The 14,904-nt window shown below is 40.0% G+C and overlaps 1 protein-coding gene across 1 annotated transcript; it reads left to right on the top strand.

Annotated features, from left to right (window-relative positions):
- Positions 1-4,778: 4,778 nt before the first annotated feature.
- On the top strand, positions 4,779-6,276 carry LOC126381731 (uncharacterized). The gene is made up of 2 exons (XM_050031188.1): positions 4,779-4,814; positions 4,920-6,276. Exons 1-2 carry the CDS (start codon positions 4,803-4,805, stop codon positions 6,177-6,179), a joined length of 1,272 nt encoding a protein of 423 aa, XP_049887145.1. The 5' UTR covers positions 4,779-4,802; the 3' UTR covers positions 6,180-6,276.
- Positions 6,277-14,904: the final 8,628 nt, after the last annotated feature.

The raw sequence follows: 14,904 nt of genomic DNA, 5'->3' as shown, positions 1-14,904 counted from the left end.
ACCTCATTGTTTGCCTCTGCAACCTGTATCTAGGCTACTCGTTAGCCAAATACCTCCTCAGCAACATATTATATGGCTCCATGTTTGATTCGCAAACACACAATCGTTCACACATCCAAACTTTTTACGTTTCCCCCGTTTTACGCTAATGAGTGTGTTGATTTGATCTTCCTTTCTTTCATAATCTTTATGCTGTTGACAAATTATGAGCAAACAATTGAGTCAAGATTATCGTAAATCTCGAAGGTTGATGCTTGTTCAATGTCAATATTTGCGAGTATAATTGGAATGTTAGTGTCAAGTGACCGGCGAGTCAATCGATCATCGCATCGCTATTATGTGTGCGCCCGCGCATCTCTTGATCTTGAACATTTGACAAGTATTGGCAAACTGTTAATTTAACGCCTCTTGTATCAGGTTTGAAGGGTCAGCCTTATACATTGATTATATTATCAAGTGTAGTACGCGTTTTCATTATCATCTCGTGACATTTATGCGCATTGAGATATTTGCAGAGGTCAACTAAAATAGTATGCTTTAAATGTTTTATTTAATACTGTTGCAACAGTACGTCACATATACAGCGAAGTTAAACAGAGGAGTCTTTCATAGATTATGATTAATAGTAAAAGCAATTTATTAACAAGTTTAACTTTTGTTTTCTTTTGCTTTTCACGCGAGTGGAACTCGAGTAGCCATTGTTAAGTCGTTACGCATGGCTTACTATAAGTACCTATTTATATGATTAAGGTCCAAACATGCTAGCCGTGGTACTTATTGACTTGCTGTAGAGGTAGATACGTCTCGGTTGGCATTCACTATTTGGCCTGGCACATGGGGAGCGTGTAGTGCTAACATTTGCTGCGTCTAATGGTCAAAGTCTTCAATACAATTCGCGCATGGCATGTCGCGGGACCCTTACCACACGCGCTGGGTAACATTCAGTAGGTACTTTGCCAGAAAAATAGGTAGCACTGCCGTGTTGCAGTGGTTACACATACGAAAAACATTTTTATAAGTGAACAATACTGAACAGTCATTGAGCAATATCATGTTCACCGACTACCAACACCACATTATGAATATGAATAGAACCGCGACTTGCGTTAACATATTTGATATTTAGTGAGACTTATAGTTCAATTTGTCAAAAAAGTTAATGTGACATGGTTTCAAAGTGTTTAACAAGTACGTATACATATTAGTACTCGTGACAAACTACTTAGGTATTGTAGCCAATCTTGCTCTATGTAAATTTTCTTTGGTGAACGGTTCGGCGCCCGCGCCTGTAGTATATGTAAGAGTTGTAATGTAAACACCATGCAAATGTATGCACGCGGTAAAGATGACTTAAGGGGTTAGATCATTACTTATTGAATGAACAATTCAACTTAATAGGTAGCCACTTCAAAGATGTAATACTTGTTAAGTACTTACTTACGTTTTGTGAATTGGAATCTGTTGCTGCTTAAATGCTTGCCTACAAGGAAGTGGTGAGGACCTGAGGACTGTCAGGAGATTTCAAACGTGGTATTGTCAGATGGCCAAACCAAACAAAGGACAGTCTTACAAAGTAATTTCGAAATATCCCCATCAGGAATCGAACCCAGACCTCCAGATCGTGAACTAACTACTAAGCGCAGGAATCAAAAACAAAACAACAATAAAGGACTTTCCAGGCTACGTTCCTCAAAAACAATATAGATGGCGCTGTACAGATTTTCCTTCGTTTAACCTTCAATTCCATGGATAACAGACATACGCATCTTTTACCTTTGTTTTTGGGTATAAATGATAACCTTTTTTATTACAACCAGGCACAATTCACACGATAAATCTATAATAAAATTGATCATCATCATCAATTTTAGAGCCACGCTCTTGTCGGTGTAGCATTTTTCATTCCAGTCTATCAAAGGGCAATTCCTTGACTTCCCTATAAGACACGACGTTAACCTATTCTTTAATCTGTTCCATGTAAGCTCTTCTTGGTCTTCCCCTTCCTCTCCTTCCTTCTATGATGTTTTTAATAAATTCGTCGTGTCTTAATTAGGTGTCCAATCATCTTGCCTCTTCTGTCCTCAATAATTCTCAGTATAATAAAATAAAAAAAAATATGAACAAGGAAATTAGCATTAGTTTGTTTTCCGAAATGCGACGATTGCCAAAAATTACTCCTTCCACGTGGTCAAACTGGGTAGTCAAACTAATTTGTCCAACAGTAATAATTTCTCCCGAAGGTCAAACTTTTCGGATGATGGACTCTTTTATAGTTGTCATCTGCAATTAAATACAGTGATGGTTAAATAAATTGATGTGAAATTGTATTAATACTATTTTACGTCTCCTGCAATTTTATTATAAAGTTTGACCATCAAGAGAAATTATTCCTGTTGGACAAATTAGTTTGACTACCCAGTTTGACCACGTGGAAGAAGGGAAAATTACAAACAAAAATGTCCAAGGAAGAAAAATTCATAACTCTTCTTTTTACTTTGTAAGTAACTGTAAATGTATTTGTCATAATTTTGTAAGTATTTGTAAGCAAATAAAATGTATACCTTAACAAAGAGTGATTGTTGTCGTGGTACGTAAATATGAGGAAGCCTCTTCACAATATAATAGCAGAAGTCTTAACAAAACATACAAGAAAAGTAAGTTTCCAAGAAATGTGTACCTTTGTGGCTAGGCACCAAATCTCCTGTTACGCGTGCATCATTCGTCTTACTACTGGGCACAGGCTGTCTAAAAATGCCACTTTGAAGTAACCCACGATAGGTAGGTAGGTATTTATCTAAATTAATTTAAGTGGTTAAATATGATTTACTTTTGAGTAGTTGGATCGGTGGGAAGAATTGCACATACTGAGTTCCTATCGGAACAACTTGTTGATCCGTTTAGTTGGTCGGAGTGGTAAGGGGTCCATTTCTAATGCTGCTCTATTGCGAATTATCTTCGCAAATATTTTTTTATTTACTTATTAAATATTATTCTAATTAGTCTCACCTACAGTTTACAATTCTCTGCAAAACTGTGTAAACAGTTTGACTGCAGAAATTAGTCTCTACAATACAATACAAAACTGGGTAGTTTCCTAGGTCAAAGATAAATTATGAAATTCCGATTAAGTACTTATTAAATAAAGATAGATCTAAAGTTGACAAAAACGGTTTCTTTTTTCTGTTTAACCATAATAAGTGCGACATTTTGTCACGTTTTCTATGACGTCACAGGTTGCTTTTTCATACAAATTCCATAGTAATTTCGTGTTTTGACGTTTAGTAAAATAACTGATTTGACTAGTTGGAAACTTATTCTTTATCGCACAGTACTAACACAACACAGGAATGCAAAATAAACGTACAAAAGGCCCTATTTACTTATCATTAATGAATTAATTTAACACAATGAAATTAGGACAAGTAAGTAAACTTAACATTTTCGAGGTTGTGAGTGAATCTTCGAGCACGCAGATTTTGACACGATGTTCTCCGTCACCAATTAAATATGAATTATGATGTTTTAACATAACATAAGCACATAAACAGCATTATAGCCGTCCCACTGGGCACATGCTTCCCCTCAATCATCCAGAGGGGGAACTACTTATGGAGCATATCTACTCCACCACGCTAGCTTTTTAATTATTAGAAATAAAAGCAGTTTCCCGGGCCTTTGTGAGATTCGAACCTGCCATTTTGTCTGACTTCTACTATTGGGCTAAGCTGACGCACCGGTTGGTATGTCCTAATTATACAAACAAATTATTAGGCAAAAATGGATATTCATCTTCACGCAATATTTGCCAAAATGAACTTGCAATACTTCTGGCCACATTTGCTCAGTTTAGTCACATCTGTGCTGTAATGATTGTTTAGGCTATTTGGAAATAACCATCCCTATGTTTTTTACGGACATTCCGAATTCAACAAAAATCACCATAAAAATTATTTCCATAGCGAAATATGCTGCACCACGTATGATTCAAATAATTGTAATCATATACAAAGCCTAAACAGCCTATAATTATACGTCCCACTGCTGGACACAGGCCTCCCTCCATTCAACAGGATGGGGTATGGAGGGTTACATATTGCATTTCCGATTAATTTAATTTCGAATATTGTTATTCATTTTATTACTTTGTATTTTTTATTTTCTGAAATTATGTTATGTTTTCTATCAATTTTCCGCGTTTTGATTGTCATTTTTACTTGTTCAACTAGTAGAATTAGTAGCTCAAGTAATTAAAACAAGTATTGTAGTAAATTATTTGGCAAAAAATATTAATGACCTATCTATCTACACATACATAATATTATAAGTAATAAACAACTCAGACATACCTAATGACTAACTTGTTGTCATAAGTACATAAACACAACATAAAGTCATATTTAAAAGAAATGTCTACTATTAAACTAATGTTTACGGGATACTTTAAGTAGCTACTTACTTACTGTAGATAAGTACTTGTTTACATGCCTAAATTGCCTAACACAAAAACCGAAACGCAGCTTTAGGTCTAATTTTAGGTATTTTAAATTGTCTACATAATAGAGACAAAAAACCACTAAAATAAAATAAAATACGAAAATTGTAATAGAAATGCAAAAGCAGTAATCAAGCGTAATATTCCCGAAAACATTGCAGCGGTACGCGCGCACTAGCACGGTTCTAACTGGACGTTTGAGTAATCATCGCGAGGACACTCCGCGGATGGTGCGCCGGTGGTGGCATAAAGGTTATATACCGGTGGTACCCAGTACCGACGACACACCACACACAGCACGAGCGCCGACATGAGGCCCGCGGTGAGTTGAAAGTGAAACCGTGTGCCCAACGTCAATACGCAACTTATTTCTAATTAAACAAAGAGTATTTTTATGTAAATAATGTTTTCATATTTTCGCTTCCAGGCAGTTTTATTGACGCTGGTAGCGGCTATAGCGGCAGAAGCGCCGTATCACCTCCCGCGGCCGGCGCCACACGCGCCGCAGTTCCACTACCACCAGCACCACCCGGCGCCGCCGCCGCCACCACAACCCCGCCCGCCGCCACCGCCCCCGGCACCACAACCTAACTTTGGATACCAGTACCAGCAACCGAGTGCCGGTCCCACTTTCGTGCAGCCCGCGCCTCAACCACAGCCTAACTACTACCAGCCACCACAACCCCAACCTCAACCTCAGCCGCAACCTCTCCCAGTGTACCAACCACAACCCCAACCCCAACCACAACCTCAACCTCAACCACAATCTCCGGGCTATAACTACCCTGCGCCTCAGCCACAGTACATTCCCAGGCCCGCGCCACAACCCGCGCCTCAACCCGCACCGCAACCACCACCAGTGTACTACGCTCCACAACCACAGCCGGCTCCTCAGCCGCAACCTATACCCCAGCCACAACCCGTGTACTACTCTCCACCCCAACCGGCACCTCAGCCGCAACCTGCGCCTCAACCGGCCCCGCAACCTATTTACTACGCACCACCCCAGCCGGCTCCTCAGCCACAGCCGCAACCACAACCACAACCCCAGCCGCAACCACAACCGCAACTGCCTCCCAGCTCATCTTATGGAGTCCCCATCCTGCCAGTAGCTCGCCCGGCGCCTGCTCCGCAGCCGCAGCCCCTGCCCCAGCCCCTGCCGCAGCCTCAACCGCAGCCACAGATCTTGCCGCAGCCACTGCCGCAACAGATCTACCAGCCTAGTCAAGGATATTCTTATCCTCAACCTCAAACGCAGCCTCGAGCACAACCCCAACAGCAGCCTCAGCTGTCGAGCTACCAGGCCGATTCCAACCAGTACAGCAGCGCAGCTCAGTCACAAACGCACAGTGATGCACTCGACTCGACCACTCTTAACCACGTCCAGAATATTGTAAGGGAACACGAACACAGTTCGGCTAAGAGCGCGGGCTACCAGTCGCTGGTGTCAGGCGTATCGCTAGAGGACGCGAGACCTAGTATTGAGATTTCGTCGTACGTCCAGAACTCTCCTGCGTCAAGCCAAACTTCATCATCATCATCATCATCATCAGGGTCATCATCGACAGCTTTGTCGAACCCCTCGCAGGACTACGGTCTACCTAGCGCTAACAGTCAGTCAAGCTCTGACCTATCTAGCAACTTCCTGCCACAGACGCAACCCGCCTCTTCTTATGGCGCTCCCTAAACAAAAACATTCAGGTGTGTTTTTGTGCTTTAAATGATATGTAAATATAGTACAAGTTTTGCAAGTCGTTAATAATAAATAAATTATACATAAAAATGAGACTGTTTCATTCATACGTAATAAGAATCATCACCATAAGCCAAAGCAATCTGTACGTAATAATTAGAATAATGAAATGCAAAAAATGGGTAATTAAAAACATTTACTTTCTAAAAATTCACGAACCATTAACTTGTAAAATTTTATGAACCCAAAATATAGTCTTATCGTTATAATTTACTTCCTGACTTCCTGGGAACACTTTTCATTATTCATGCACATTATTTTCATGAAGAAAGAGTCGCGGACTGTTGTGGCATCCTAAAACAGTCAATATATTATAACTATTACAAGTTCGCGTGCACATTACGTCATAAGTCGTTACATTTGGTGTAGGTACTGAGTGATTCGAAAGTGTTACTACTTCTCAAATATACACGTCAATGTGATGCAGTGATAGAATTTTAGCCTTTTCTTATAGGTATCTAAATGGTAGAGCCTATTATGGTGATTAAGAATATTAAATGACCTCAATTGTTTGCACGATCTCAATACCTACCTACACTGTGCGTTGTGCCTAATTGTGTGTGCGTTACCCCAGCAAGAAAGTATCTCCTAGAGTTATATGAGTAGAACGTATAGTTGGTGCCTTATCTGCTGTAAATGTGCCCCCACATAAAAAATGTGTGCCCCCTGTCGTTTCGAAAAAAAATCGAAAAAACGATTCTTGCTGGGGTAACGTTTTTCTAGCAGGAAAATTCTAAACGAATGATCGGAGAGAGAAAAACTGTGCATGGCCAGATAGCTTATATGTGTGCCAAAATGTGCCCCCAAAAATAAAATCTGTGCCCCTTCAGATTTTCGAGATATTGCATTTCCTGCTGGAGTAACGTTTTGATGAATAGTATATCTCTAAAACCATTGCATGTGCCCCTGTAGAATAAACATACGCGAGTAGCTCTTAATGTGTGCCCCTTTGTGCCCCAATTAGATTTTAGAAAATATTTATAGTTTTCAAGTTATCGCGGTTTTATGAAAACCCGAAAAAACATCGCAGCGCCTAAATGAGACAAGGCATAACTTCGCTGAAAACTGTATTCGGTCTTTCTTGACGCTAATAATAACCATACAAAGTTTCAAAAATGTTCATGCATGCGTTTTTGAATAATCTTGCTAAAAGTAATAACGATGGTGTCATTACTTTGACGGCAAAATACAAGGAACTGGCACAATCCCAGATGTGTAGGTGTAAACCAAAATCTTGTGCCTTTAGTCAAAAATATATGGTGAAAATATTGAGCTTCAAATGTTACGCATTAAGTAAATATAAACAAAAAACCAAAATATGTAAACAACGGCTGGTTATCCGACCAAATTTGAATGACTACTAAAAAGCGACGGATTCATACATATCGATGACCTTCTTTACTTTACTCACTAACCGGTTCACACGTGTTGTGCCTGAGTACACTGAAGTAGAAAAGTAATAACTAATAAAATAAAGTTGTTATTGGATTATATTTTAATAGCTGTTTCTATGACCTTACACATGATTAAGCACATTTATAAGAGCCATTTTCAAATAAAATGTACATGTGACTAACATGCTCAAAATCGTGACCAAACTGTTTTGTGACATACCTGTATTTTTATACTAATGTAAATAATAATTTCCACATCAACAAGCTGTTTCATTTATATAGTCACAAGGTGCATTTAATATATTTTTTAATTAGCCCTCAAAACTTTTGAACGCGACTGTAAGGACAACAGCTTAGGTATAATACGTCCAATAAAGAAGGTCCTCGTTAAGTATGAATCCGTCGCTTTTTAGTAGTCATTCAGATTTGGTCGGATAACCAGCCGTTGTTTACATATTTTGGTTTTTTGTTTATATTTACTTAATGCGTAACATTTGAAGCTCAATATTTTCACCATATATTTTTGACTAAAGGCACAAGATTTTGGTTTACACCTACACATCTGGGATTGTGCCAGTTCCTTGTATTTTGCCGTCAAAGTAATGACACCATCGTTATTACTTTTAGCAAGATTATTCAAAAACGCATGCATGAACATTTTTGAAACTTTGTATGGTTATTATTAGCGTCAAGAAAGACCGAATACAGTTTTCAGCGAAGTTATGCCTTGTCTCATTTAGGCGCTGCGATGTTTTTTCGGGTTTTCATAAAACCGCGATAACTTGAAAACTATAAATATTTTCTAAAATCTAATTGGGGCACAAAGGGGCACACATTAAGAGCTACTCGCGTATGTTTATTCTACAGGGGCACATGCAATGGTTTTAGAGATATACTATTCATCAAAACGTTACTCTAGCAGGAAATGCAATATCTCGAAAATCTGAAGGGGCACAGATTTTATTTTTGGGGGCACATTTTGGCACACATATAAGCTATCTGGCCATGCACAGTTTTTCTCTCTCCGATCATTCGTTTAGAATTTTCCTGCTAGAAAAACGTTACCCCAGCAAGAATCGTTTTTTCGATTTTTTTTCGAAACGACAGGGGGCACACATTTTTTATGTGGGGGCACATTTACAGCAGATAAGGCACCAACTATACGTTCTACTCATATAACTCTAGGAGATACTTTCTTGCTGGGGTAACGCACACCCTAATTGTAATAAATATACATAATGGTGTTTACTACTGTTGACCCCTACGAACTCTAATGATTGTTGCATAAGTCGGGAAAGCAGGACAATAGGCCGGGCACGGGGTTTTGTATGAAACCACAAACAAGTAAAAAAAATATATAATGTACATTATGTACAATATGCTTGAGAGGCACTCCTGTGCGATCGGGTGATCTGAGCAGTATTACAGTGGCAATACAGAACGGTTTTATATTGTAAGTATATTGGCAAAACAGAACGGTTTTATGGTGGTCGCTGCCACCATCCTATTTTGCCCGCTGGCGTTCAGTACGTGATCTAACCGATACGCAAGAGAAAATATCAGAATACGTACAAGTGTAATGGAGTGATCAGAAGTCTGCGCAGAGTCCTCGGTTTGGTCTCGGCACTGGCAGGGCGTAGTCCCCGTGGCTTCGGACCTGTTCTCGGGCGTAGGCGGCGCGGCAGTGACGCTCTTGTTGGTGTAATACGGACAATTCACACTACACTTGATGGTTGTACTCGGCACTGCCGATATTATCACGTTCTGAAAAAAATATTTTGTCCTTTAATCACGTAATACTTAATATGAATAATGTTTCTTTTTTGGCATGATATTAAGGGAACGATGAGGTTTCCCACCCCAATACAAAATGTAAGACAACAGTAGCCTGAGGGGTCCCAGTTCAGCGGGTACTTCGGCGCAAAGCGTCGTCTGATAGGATTAATTTGAAAGAATCAATATCAATGAACCCGTACTACGCCGGCGGAGTTAGTATCCACCACCACAGTGTCCACCCTGACATTCACGGGCAGCGAGTGTTTATATTATAGTAGTTACCTGAATTGAAGTGTCGGGAGGCCTAGGGTACAGTCTGGTGGTGTAGAGGATCTCGTGACAAGTGACGCAGGGGCAGTCCAAGCATGTCTCCCGCGGGGCGGGGTACGCGCAGACAGACATGGAAGGCTCCTCGTACTGTACCACGGCGTCTACCTTCACACTCACGGGACATTGGCATTGACAAGAGACGTCTGATTTACGCAACGATACAGAACTCTTTTTCGCACCCTTCAGCGCATTTAAACGCTTTTCGCTTTTCTTTTTCTTCTTTTCCTGTAAATGAAACATTGGCCAATAGTAGAAATTTATGTTTTTATGGTTGATATTGACTGAAAACAAATTCCTGGCTGCGTGTGTAGAAAGATTTAGGTACACATAAAGTAAACAGGCTGATTTATTGCAATTAGTGTATTAAACATTCTGTTGTTCGGTAATTGTACTCGCATATCAAGTACCTATACGTATAACAAACAATGTTTCGGAAGACATAAAATAGAAGATAACATTACCCGTGGCGTGGAGACAGACGAGCCTGCGGTGCTGGGTGGGCCACTTCGGCAGCACGAGGATTCAAACTCAGAAGTATAGTACTGCGTTTGCACATCGCTTCTATCAGTACAAATCACGCACTGACAGGAGACGTTATTTTGATATTTCTGACAGCTTGTCTTTAGCTCCTCTTTAGAAGACGTCGTTATAATTTCTCTAGTAGCACTCCTGCAGAGGGATCTCTTTTCAACCGGCGGTTGGTCAAGTTTCACCGATTTGTCACCCTCTTGACTACAAGCTTTCACGACGACAGAAGTCAGGCTCTGAGACTTCATCACGACAGAGCCGCAAGACGTTGGAGTACTGAAATACGGAACTTACAAGTTACGATTCACACAAGACGCCGGTGCACCGCGTGGCGAAGCTTGTCCACGCAGTTACTGCCTCACCGCGCGGATGGTTTCCGATAAGAACTATGCATACCGTAGCTCCCAGGTACTCGCGTCATATGCCATATGCCAAGCACGAGCATAGCTCATTCGCGCGGATAGCCGGCGCTCATGTGTTAAGAAGCAACAGATAACATACAAGTCAATGCGACCTACAAACCGCTTCACTGCCACCCGCGTCTTCATGCGGTGTCGTGTGAGAATCGCCTTATTATGCCTTCGCCTCTGGAATGACAAGTAGTACCTACCTCTATTTAACCCACTACACCTAATACTGTAACAATATCTAACAGATATGGCCAGTGATTATGAGGCATATGAAAATGTATAAATACTTACAGACAGACAGACATACGTAAAGATACTCGTAATCCCTTGCAGGAGGATCTCAGAGGACAATTTACAGCGACTTTTGATAAGTATGTTTGATGTTTCGGAAATTCCACATATCTATTGCAGTATAGGTAACCTGCCGTTTGAAGTCGAGTATCTAGCCGCAGGTGGATTAAGTGCGCACAGAGATAATAATACTACTGATGTTATATTTACTAATTTCGTTCCAAGGGTTAAGGTATTACGGTGGAGTTCTTTCCAGATTTATTGATCGCTTGCAAGTTTCTTGACGGCTTTTGAACTCTAAAGTTAGTAAAGTAGGTACCAACTTAGGGTGGTACCTAAGCTGAGGTTAGTTTATTAATACTAGCCTTAGATTAAAACAGACAAAAATACATACGCATGACAACATTCTGAAGCTGCGCGCGACAGCTCTTTTGGGTGCATTATGTACTCCATGCTTTGGGTTGTCCTAAAAATAAAAGTATTTAACAGGAAATATTATACCTTGGCCCCGATTTCTGCAGATACCTCCTAATTGTATTTTAAATTATACCCATCATTTTCTTATTTGCTGAAAAGGAATGGGTCGGATGATTGTCAACAAGTTAATTTTCTCGCTGGTATCTCGCTGGTATGCAATCCGTTTGATGTGTTGTGTACTTAACTCTGTCGGGTTATTGGCCGATGTAAAATTTTTAGACGGTTGTTTTAGATTTCTGCTTAAAATTGACGTGTGTTCCATAAATTTTATGCCTAAGAAAATGACAGGTATAATTGAAATAAAATTAGATGGTGTTTATATTATTGCATTGGACACTGTCGTGAATTGTCTATGTCTAATATTGTCAGACATCACATTAATATTATCAGTGTCAGTATATTAAAAGTTGAATAAATTGTAATAAATAAAGACTTTACTAAAATATTGGCTTTATGCCACTTTTTTATCGTAATAATAATGGGTGGAAAATATAATTGTGCCTGGGTGTAATAAAAAGGGTCATCATTTATACCCAAAAACAAAGATATAAGATGCATTATTGCATACGTCTGTTATCCATGAAATTAGAAAGTTAAACGTAGAAAGGAGAAAGTATGTAATACAGCGCCATCTATATTGTTTTTGAGGAACGTAAACTGGAAAGTCCCTCGTTGTTAAATCGATGGGTTTATCGGTACTTTTTTTTTAACGTTGGGAAATGCGTTACGCATACCACGCCGCCCGGGGGGACGACGTGGTTATGTGGGACTCCGCGGGTGTCGCCACCCGGTATACCCACTTTAGTGGGTATACCCAACGGTGTTCCTGCCTGCACCATTTGACGGGACGCGGGGCGCGCGAGCATTCGTCCGCAAAAGTGGGTTTATCGGTACCTAAGGTAACAGATTTTTAGTATTATTTAGTTAGTGGAGCGTTATTCGTAATTTTGAAAGAAATATCTGACGACAACTGTGTCGATGGCTGCGTACGTCTAGGACGTTGTTATTTTCCATCGATTTTTTTTCCAACTTGCCCCTTTTTCATATTTAACATATTATAAGAAATGGAACAATACCCTGAATTTGTATTTAAATTCCGGCATGACATACTATCTATAGTTTGACTGTCAATTGTTTCCGGATAAGAGCCTTCAGCGCTCCCCATTTGTCCGGCCATTTGCGGTAAATCTACAATGGGTAGTGGTTCTTCGAACACGAAAATCAATATCATTATCAATCAACGTAAAAATATCTTAGAATCTTTTGTATAGAATATGTTAAAACTTGTGTCGCGGACTTGAGTAGACAAAATATTCTAGGATGATTTTCCTTCGCTAACGGTAATGCTAAAATTCGTGAATACTGGATACTTACTTTTCATCTCCGCTTGACTTGTCCTTACTTTTACTGCGCTCATGACGCGGTCGCTTCTTCCACGGACTGTGAGCAACAACAACAAACACTAAGTTTGCTATTTGGCAATAAGCCCGCCGATCCCCCCCCCCCCCCTATCTCTTATGTATTTAATTTGTTATGTTTGCAGAAAGTTTGCTGAGGTGTGGGTTCTTAGTTCTTCTTGCAATAGATGTAGGTACCTCTGACTACCCAAACTAGAATTTGTATAGTTGTGAGGTTATGTTATGTTGAAATCTGTGTGCGATAAAGTGTGTTGTTGTGTAAGTTTAGCATTATTTCATTCATATTCTTTCATTCGAATAAGATAAATGATTCCCCCTAGCCGAGTAGTTAAATTGCCGTCTGAGGCAAATCTAATACACTCCCCGGACACTTCATACAAACAACCTCGTTTAAACAGACACTACACATTGACATTTTCGTACACGCGCATCTGTGTGTGTGACGTCTGATACCATACGAAGTCTAAACTATGTTCGAGGGGGCGGGGAGGGGGTGAGGTAAGCCTAGCTCAGCCGCTGGTGGGGAGCGGAGAGTTGCCGTTCTATACGTAGTATTATTCCTTATTCTATGCCTAATAAGTCACGGCAAAAAATATGGCCCTAACGAGTACAAATGTGTACCTTTTTATTTTTCCGAATTTCTTTTTTGCGCAACATGGGTCGCCTGGTGTGCTGAAAATACAATTTGCTTTAATTACCTACAAGTTGAACAAAAGTATACATTATACAACATTTATTATATTATCATATTGTCTGTAAGTCTACAGTCTTTTAATTTTCACATATTTCTTCGCCTTATGGTTGTCTGGAAGAAGTCGCTTTAAGCGATAAGGCCATTTACCATGTACCTGGTTAAGTTTCTTTCTATTTTTTTTATTTTTGGTGCAATAAAGTATATTTAAATTTGTATTTGTCACTTGAAAACTTGGTTTAACGAAGCTTGATGAACTAAAGGCGAGAGTAACCATTTGCACTGCAGAGACTTCGTAAATTCCTTTATGTTACTGAAAACTCAATTTTCAGTACCTATTTGAGAGGTCTGAATTCTGAGTGGATTGGCCTTTTGTTGACGAATACATACATCAGTCACGCCCGTATCCCTAGCGAGGTGGGCAGAGCCACAAGTTATCAATAAGACAATTCGCCAGCACCCCTTAAATACATTTTTATGCAATTCAAAGAAGGAATATTGAAATAACAGGCCTCATTGTAGCCCTTTTCGACCTCTCTATTTAATTTTAACGCCTTTATTTAGTCCCAACGTAGAATTGTAATGATCCGCAAGGGGACAGGTTATCAGCCCATCATAACATAATATAACAAATACTTTATTGCACACACAGGAAATACAAAATTACGAAACAAAAGAAAAATACAAAGAGTACGACAGGCGACCTTATTGCTAATTAGCAATCTCTTCCAGACAACTTGCTCATCGACTAAATAAGTAGGTAGCCTATTTATATTTTTCGTCAAACGCATTATACCTATTGGCTTCAGTGCAAATGTCTTGGGCAGCTGTCTAGCGGAATTAAGTATAAATTAATCAGTAATTACTTAATACTTTATAATTTACGAGAGCGGGAAAGGAACTTTCTAGAGTGGAAGACAAGTTATACAACCTGGTGCACTCCTGAGCGGATTCTGGTACTGGCACGCAGGTTTCCACGATCGACGCCTCCGTCCGTTTGATGCAGCACGCGTTAGGGTCTATGTTCTCCTGCAGGTACTCTTCGTACTTGGAGTCCAGCCAGGCTGCGAACTCGGTCACCCCAGGCTCTGGATCTGCTTGAGCTGGCGCGTTTCGAGCGTTCGACATCTTCGCCACCCTGTGTTGTCTTGGAAACGGAGCCCTGTGCTCCTGAAGAAATAGTAAAGTGGCCGAAAGCCACCAGATTATATGATATGACGGCATTTACCTTGGTCACTACGTATAGAACGGCAAGTTTCTGCTCCACAACAGCGCAACGGCTGGGCTAGGTTCGTCTTCCCTTCAACTTACTAATTAACGTAGATATGGCAAAACAAAAATCGT

This window comes from Pectinophora gossypiella, chromosome 3 (assembly GCF_024362695.1).
Source record: "Pectinophora gossypiella chromosome 3, ilPecGoss1.1, whole genome shotgun sequence".
In the NCBI taxonomy this organism is placed as follows: domain Eukaryota; kingdom Metazoa; phylum Arthropoda; class Insecta; order Lepidoptera; family Gelechiidae; genus Pectinophora; species Pectinophora gossypiella.
The sequence above is the reverse complement of the archived record's forward strand: the minus strand, read 5'-3'. Positions and strand labels throughout refer to the sequence as shown.